The 8,121-nt window shown below is 31.1% G+C and overlaps 1 protein-coding gene across 3 annotated transcripts; it reads right to left on the reverse strand.

Moving 5' to 3' along the window:
* Window positions 1–1,778: 1,778 nt before the first annotated feature.
* LOC132910310 (uncharacterized) lies at window positions 1,779–8,121 on the reverse strand. 3 transcript variants are annotated; one of them, XM_060965904.1, is made up of 3 exons: window positions 8,004–8,121; window positions 4,345–4,658; window positions 1,779–3,064 (listed from the first exon to the last, which is right to left on the reverse strand). In XM_060965904.1, exons 2-3 carry the CDS (start codon window positions 4,426–4,428, stop codon window positions 1,928–1,930), a joined length of 1,221 nt encoding a protein of 406 aa, XP_060821887.1. In that variant the 5' UTR covers window positions 4,429–4,658; window positions 8,004–8,121; the 3' UTR covers window positions 1,779–1,927. The 3 variants fall into 3 exon arrangements, with proteins under 3 accessions (XP_060821887.1, XP_060821890.1, XP_060821889.1); XM_060965907.1 differs by lacking the exon at window positions 8,004–8,121 and adding an exon at window positions 6,390–7,186 and having other exon boundaries at window positions 4,505–4,658; XM_060965906.1 differs by lacking the exon at window positions 8,004–8,121 and adding an exon at window positions 6,390–7,186.

Consider the following 8,121-nt stretch of genomic DNA (forward strand, 5'->3'; position numbering starts at 1 on the left):
TATGAAATTATAGAATTAGTTATTTCTATAACTGTTATTGGCAATTAATAGTTTATAATAATGTAAATAGCTAAAATAGATACAATAATAGGAATAGCAAACATGAGAAGGAAATGTGATACAATTAGTCCTTAAATAAAATGTAGAATAAGAGACAGAGGTATTTCATAAAAGCAACAATAATACTATAAATTTGAACCGAAAAACAAAATAATGAAAGTGAATACAAAAATAGAGAAAAGAAAGGATGAAACTGCTGAAAGGTCGACTACTCCGACTTCGATGACTTTTGGACATATGTAAAACTCAATATTCTGAATACCTTCTTCTATAATATTTTCTTTTTTCTATACAAATAAGGATCTCGCTTAGTTTACAAGTTCGCGAAAAGCTGCTGGTACCATTACAGTGAATTCTGTCTATAGATGGCGTTTGTGGCAATGTACATATGCATCATTAGTGGTAGCGAACTTTCGACCGCTTATCTTCTGTTTATAAATGTGATTGTACGAGTTTAGAGCCCTCGTGGATAATGTGTATATGCGAAGCTGCAAGAGATATCTTATAATTCACCTAAAAATGACTATTATTATGACCGGCAACATTTGCTTAAAATAATATTATCCTTTGCATAAAATATTATCAATTAATTATTCTCCTACTATTTTTATGATTGATTTTTTACTATCTCATGCAAACATTGCTAGCTGCCATGCGACAGCCGAATTGAGATATCTAACCCAATACATTGATGATATTCACTCTTAATTGAATTATAATAATTATAATAGATATTTCTTGAACCTCGCATATCCACATTGCGCACGAGGTCTTTAAGCTCGCTCGATCTCATTTATAAACAAAAGATAAGCAGCTGGCAATCAATACTAATGCATATGTTACTACAGTCATGCAAATACAAGCAGAATTTGCTGCAGTGGTACTGATGTTCTTCGTGAATATCTTGAAAAATAAGCGAGCCCACCCTCATATATAGGAAGAAGTTATCCAAAATATCGATTTCTATAATATATCCAAAAATCATCGAAGTTGCAAAATAGTCAGCCTTTCTACTGTTTCATCAAAGAAAGTTCGTGAACAGGAAATGGCTAATGCAACGAATGTTTTACATTGGACAAAATAGAAATAGATAATCTCTGAAAATGCCATTTTCTGAAAATAAGTTCGTAATCTAAGAAAAAAGGTAAACTGGAACTCGAACTATCAAATAAATTCTGTCTGCAAAACAACCGCTAAACGCGATGGCAGATGGCTATGATTTTATTGTCAAATTCTGCAGACATGTGATTTTGCAAAATATACTTTCTTGTATGATGTAAAAGTAAACTTTAATAGAAGTATTGTACTAGTACAGCTTCTCAAAAATTATAAGAAAGTTAATTAATAGTTAAAAGTAAATTGTAATAAATATAGTTATAATAATAACAACTAAGCAGTACCTGTAAATCTAATGAAGACATTTTAGATATCTTATTCATTTATAACATTAGAAAATTTATGATATTGTAGCATACATATAATATCGGATGTTATTCACATATATGTATGTATCTTTTTGATACATTTAGGATTTTGTTGGATGTTTTTGAAACGTCCTTTAATTTAATATTTAATGTAATGTTACATGAAATTTAATGTTTTACAATTAGACAAGCAACCTACATAATATAGAATTTAATATTTGATTAAATACTTATCTTGTTTCATTTATTGCATTGTTCTTATAAGAAAATATTTATAAACAAATACTAACTAACTTTTGGTATATAGATAATTTATTTTGTTTGATTTTATTAACATTTTTATATAATTAACTTATTTTAACTTATTTTGAAATTAAACAAAATAAATAATTTTGCAAAATTCATACATCTAGTTACAGAGATTTGTCAAAATAATAGTTACATTAATTGAATTTAATTCGAGGAATGTAAAGTAACTTCCTGCGATCAACAATATCATCCAAGGAATTTAAGTCTGGTAAAACTGCTGGAAGTTCAAGGTGAGTAGTTGACCGCACTGTTTGAGTAGACCATTCTTTTAGGTTCTGCGTAGAAGTATAATAAGGTTCTGTTGTTGTTGAGAATTTTGGATAATATGGATCATATTCTAGTTCGCTTGGTATTAAAGGTTTTAAAGACAATGTTAAAGCATACACAGGTATTTCTGTAGTAGATAGTGTTATACTTGCTGTTGTACTATGAACTGTAGTAGAAATCATTTTTGTATTCTTTTGTATAGATTTCAAAGTTTCTAAATATGGGTAATTCCTATAATTTATAGGTGATAATTTTAAAAAGTCAGTAGGATTCTTTGTCGATTGATAGTTTTTTACATTATTCTCCTGAGTTTGATTACTTCCAGAAAATGTATTTGAAGGTAATTTTAGAAAACTGTATAAAGCATCATTTACTTTCTGATATAAATAACCTTTTTGATTCATTCTTATTAGTTTTTCATTAAGTTTATCCTTTTCATGGAAGCTTTGACTTGGTGTAGAAAAATTTTCATTGTTTCTTAATCCATTTTCATTATATTGACTTATTATACGCATAGATTGTGTATTTATAGAATGATCAATAGGAATATTTGTAGTATAATTAATATAACTTAATGGATAAAATGAGCTTATATCCCTTCCAGTTGTTTCTGTCTTATTAAAATTCTTAAAAATTTGTCTTGAATTAAAAACAAATCCATATCTTTCTTTATTACTTGTGTTTGTTGGTTGTGTCGTGTAAAAAGAATGAAAAAGAGATTGATCGTTATCTATTGATTGTTTTGTATCAGAACTATTGTTCTTTTCTTCTTTAATATATTCTTTTGTACTAGAAATAATATTTCCTTGACATTGCACAAGATGAGCATGATCACATATGAGAGCATCTTGTCGAAAAGCAGTTTCCTCAGGACAATGATAAGTGAATTTATTTCCATATTCATCACAAGTGTGATATATCTTACAACTAGCATTGATATCTGCATAAAAACCAGCAGTTCGGTTTAAACATGAAAATATTGTTTTCATAGACCTCTCCGTATTCTGAAAAACACAAAAATCAGATTTTTCATCAAATTTTAATTAATATCTGTTACTGAAATACTTAACAAATATTACTATAATACTTAAAACTACTATTCTTTTTCATCGTTTTATTTTTTTATAAAATTTATTTATTTCTCAATACTCAAACTTTGCAAATAAATTATATGTATATATAAACAATCATATTAAAAATCTTAATATTTTATTTTTTACAACTTTATAAGTACTTATATTGAATTACAATAGATTCTTATTTTAAAGTAATGAAAATTGTTTTGTATCCATTTACTATAATTGGTATTTTTATTTCAAATTAATGTTATAAATATAATTCGTTTCCTTAGTGTAGTGATTAACAATAAGCATAGTACATACATATATGTATGTATATGAAAACTTAATAACCTATTTTATTTTTAATGTAAATATAAAACATGTACAAATAATAGGCCAGGTGTGTGTATGTGTATGTGCGCGCACGGGCATACATGTAGATACATATATATACATATACATATTTACGTATGTATAAAATCAAGTGATAATTCTTATAATCATTTCATCTTTATTTATCTTATTTCAAATATCGAGTTATATTGATTTACCTACATATGTTTAAAAATAAAATTCAATTTTTCAATGTCTTAATATTAATGCTTGTTAATATCTTTATCTTTAATACTTCATAATACTACGAATCTTGGAAAAAGTTACCTTTATACCTATCCTTTTACCTATCCTTTTATTTATCAAGAGGTTTATCTTATTTTATTATTGTTATATTTTCTTATTGTCTTTCTATTGTACACTTACTGATATATTATTATTATTAGATTAGATTACTAATTAATCTATTTATACCACTTATTTTGAATCAACATTTTGGTTTAAATATTTGGTTTAAATATTATATCAAATATTTAAATACTGCAAAGTATTATTTATAATCAATTCAACTGTGTCAGACTAAAATAACTTTCATTAATGCATTTAAAGCATATTAATTAGTCTATGTATTTCAACAATTTCATTCATCGAAATATTTATCGTTTCTTAAGAATCTCAAAAAATCTTTTTTGAATACGCAAACTTAGTTTAATTTCGTTTAATTTTAATAATTTAAATATATATCTTTATTTAAATGCAAAATGTTACGGTTTCATTAACATTTTTTAAACAACACCAAATAAAATATTTACGTGTGTAAAAAAGAATAACTTCAACTTTTATAAATTTAACAAAGCTTATGCTACACAACCTAACATTTAATTACTTACAACAATCTCAGGCTGAGTGTATAGAATAAGCATCGTATACTGGATAATAATTTTCCAAATCCAGTTGAACTGGATCATTGTCATAATCTCAAAATGAAATTAAAAATACTTTTTTACGAAAATTATAAACTCACTGATATAATACTACTATTGCTGGTACCACTCGTTCACAACAATACTGGTAATGTGAAAGTGAAAACGTCACGTTTAGAATGTAGGATTGACCTATGGTATTCTTCCTACAATCTCTCTCTCCTTCCTCATGTGTATCCCTAACAGGACCTCCTCTCCTTTACGAAATATACACAGTGTAACTATAAAATTCAATAATTGATTAAATTAAATTAAAATCACATTTTCATTAAAAATAGTGTCTTTTCGAATTGCATTAATTGCAAATTTTGTTTGAAACTAATAACAAATGCTATGCATATTGTTTTATTTCGCCTGTGTAAATCTAAAATCAAAAGAGTACAATTATTATTGTTTATTAAAATTACAATCTAATTATTCTTTTCAGAAACTCTATATTCATCCTTACAATTAATGACGTTTATGAAACATAAAAATTTATATGGTAAACTTATAGAAATGTTACGTTCTTTCTGATTTCGATGATTTTGAAATATGTTATAGAAAGCAACATTTTGAATAATTTTTCCATATAATCGATGGAAAACCTTAGTTTCCGAGATATTTTCAAAGAACTGTCGCTATTAGTACAGAGGATTCTATGTAGAATCGAGTGACCAAATAAAATGACTTGACGAAATTATTCGTTTATATATACAAACGAAGATGGGACAAGCTTGGGTATCCGAAATGAAGGTTCGTACACAACGTGCATATGCGCGGCTATAAGAAATGTCTGTTATAACTCAATAAAAAATGAATATCATCAATGTATTGAATTTGTATTGTTCAGGTTAATATTTTCAATTCGGCCACCGCCAAGCGGTCGGCAACGCTTACGTAAACTAATAAAAATTATTATTCCTTTGGTAAAATAATATCAATTATTTATTCGCCTCCTATTTTTATAATTAATTTTCTATTATTTTATGCAAGCGTAACCAGCCGCCTCGCGGCAACCGGATTGAAAAATGTAACCCAATGCATTGGATTATATCCTCTTCTAATCTTCTAAATCTCGTTATATGTTATAACAGACATTTCTTACAACCTCGCATATGCAACTGCGCACGCAGCCTTCAGTTCGCACAACCCTCGTCCATAAACGGAAGATAAGGGCCGGCAGCCGGCAGCCAATATTGACGCATACGTTGCCACAACGCACAACTATGGGCAGAAATACACTGTAGTGGCATTGGTAGTCTTTTGTAAATATCTCAAAGCTAAGACCAATCGCCGATTATATACAAGGTGTTGGGCTACAGGTATACACAAACTTAAGGGGCGATTCTTGAAACCGAAATAGGGTAACAATAAGGAATACAAAATTTGCGTTTTCGGCTGTTTTTCAGTTATTGACAATTAAAAATCGATCAAAATATTCCTGCACGCCTTACACGAGCGAAAATAGGTCAGCCTAAGGTGCGGAGTACACAGGGATCATCAAATCGAACGATACATGGCAACAGCTTGCCTTGGATATCTAGAGAAGAATATTATGACATTTAAAGACATGAACCATTCTGCGCGACGTTTTATAAGAAAAATCATAAATTTAAACATTATAGCTGCCTACTCATTAAATTCCATAACAGCATATCGACAATCGCGACGTGAAATATTTGGCAATTACCCGTTTATATAGCGAATTCAGATGTAAACTTACAAAAATAGCTTGCAAAGCCATGAATTGTCGCACCTGTTTCACATTGCAGAGGACCGCGCCTTTCCTGTTCCAGGTCTAATACTGTCGGTATCTCCCTCGCCAAATATTCGATGTAATTTTAAAAGAAAAGCATATTTTTCAAATTTATTTGAACTTGTTAATTTTACCTGCTTTAAATACTCCAATTTTTCCACTATTGTTTCTAACGGGATTAGTATATCGTCTAAATATGCTAAAGCTATCTTACTTTTTAAATTTCCTAAGGCGGTGTTAATCGCTCGTTGAAATACAGCCAGTTTGTTAGCGAGACCATAGACCATGCACAAGAATTCATAGTAACCGTCGGATGTTACAAATACGATTTCTGTCCGGAGAATCTAACTAGTATCGGAGAAGAATCGACATAAATTCCTTTTATGTCATCGTTTGTATTGATCAAATTCATTTCATTAATCGGCAACTTATCTGTTTCTTCTATTTTCAGAGGGCTCGCGCGTTTTTGTTACTTACTGTCGGTCGGCGAACTCGTGCCTAAGCAGTTTTTGCACTATCTCGATTTTGCACGGTTTAGGCTTGAACACACAAACGCACTCGTATAGATGTATATGATAACATCTGTTCTCGCCAATCGGTCAAATATCGTCAAGCAGTTTTAGAGTAATAAGTGCAAGTAGAAACACCTTACGTTGCCGACGCCGAATGTTACCTTTAAGGGCTAGGCTTATGTGGGCTGCGATTTCGATCATCGCGTCGCCTTTTCGAGCACTGGCTCATTGTATGCACCGTCATCGCATATGTAACATTGCTTCCATTCTTGTTGCAGTCGTGCCTTTTCCGTCTGGCGATTGTCTTCGTTCTGCACTAACTTTTTTCAATTCGACGATTCTGATTAAGAGATCTGCTGTCAACCTATACCTCGCGCTTAATATTTTTAATTATCATTAATTCTGTTATTTTCGCTTCTGTAAAGATGACTTTGATTTACTTCAAATATTCGGGTTTGATACGGATACAATTAACGTAGCTCCTTCCAGTATCATTAGTACACTGCATGCATTAGTAGTGCATGCATCATTTGATGGTGCAATTTCTTTTCCGGCATGAATATCGTGCAAAGATCCTCCCGAAATTTCTCCCAAGTACAAGGACGGGCTTGCCACCTGGGATATCACCTTTTGCAGAGTTCGAAACCACATGGGTACGTGCGCAGTCCAAGCATTGATGCGGTACGCTTCCCGTTAATTTCTAGATGCAATCGCATCACGTATTCGCGACATCGCCAATATCCTCCTCGTTGAATTCTGGTAACGCAACCACATGTGACAAAGCCGCAATGGTTAATACAGTCCTCGAGTACTCTGCTGCTGCGTCATTCCCAATGCAATTCAGGATACGACACACTAGAACCTCGACTTGGTTACGTAATCGACGAATTTTCCATTTCGATTTGTTTAACACAAGTACGCGATAAATGAATCCACGAAATGAATTAAATCACAGGACACAATCTGAAGCATTTGAGTACTGTCACAAGTATCACAAGTTTGCACGTAGACTCACTAATCCCGTGTTTAATGTTATAAAGATAGTCATATTTCTAGAGTACTCGAGATCTATAATTCGCCAAGATACTAGGGTAAATGCCGTGCAATCTTTCACAGTTCGCTTATCAAAGGACATCACTGCCTTTCCTGTTCCGTGGCTAGCCTATTTTCGAATAATGTCGTTATCCTTTAGCAATGCAAAGTCCGGTCGTTTGTCATGGGTAAACTATCTCACGCATCCTCTAAACTGTCACATGATCGATATCTCATAACTCGACGACTTTGAGCCGTCGGCTATTAACTTGCCAAATATTCACTCTAGCAGCTTGCTGAGGTTCATACAGAGCTCTCAGATCAGTCATAATTTATGGTGAGGCTAAATTGCGACGGCTATTTGTTATTATATCTTCTTGAAAATTGTCACTAACATATGTA

The sequence above is a fragment of the Bombus pascuorum genome, chromosome 9 (assembly GCF_905332965.1).
Source record: "Bombus pascuorum chromosome 9, iyBomPasc1.1, whole genome shotgun sequence".
NCBI classification, from domain to species: Eukaryota; Metazoa; Arthropoda; class Insecta; order Hymenoptera; family Apidae; genus Bombus; species Bombus pascuorum.

Excerpts from the sequence above, each read along its gene's own strand:
- LOC132910310 (XM_060965904.1), bottom strand. The coding sequence starts at position 4,428 with ATGACAATGATCCAGTTCAACTGGATTTGGAAAATTATTATCCAGTAT. Across the intron at positions 3,065-4,344 it reads ACACTCAGCCTGAGATTGTT|AATACGGAGAGGTCTATGAA; the intron begins GTAAGTAATTAA and ends TGTGTTTTTCAG.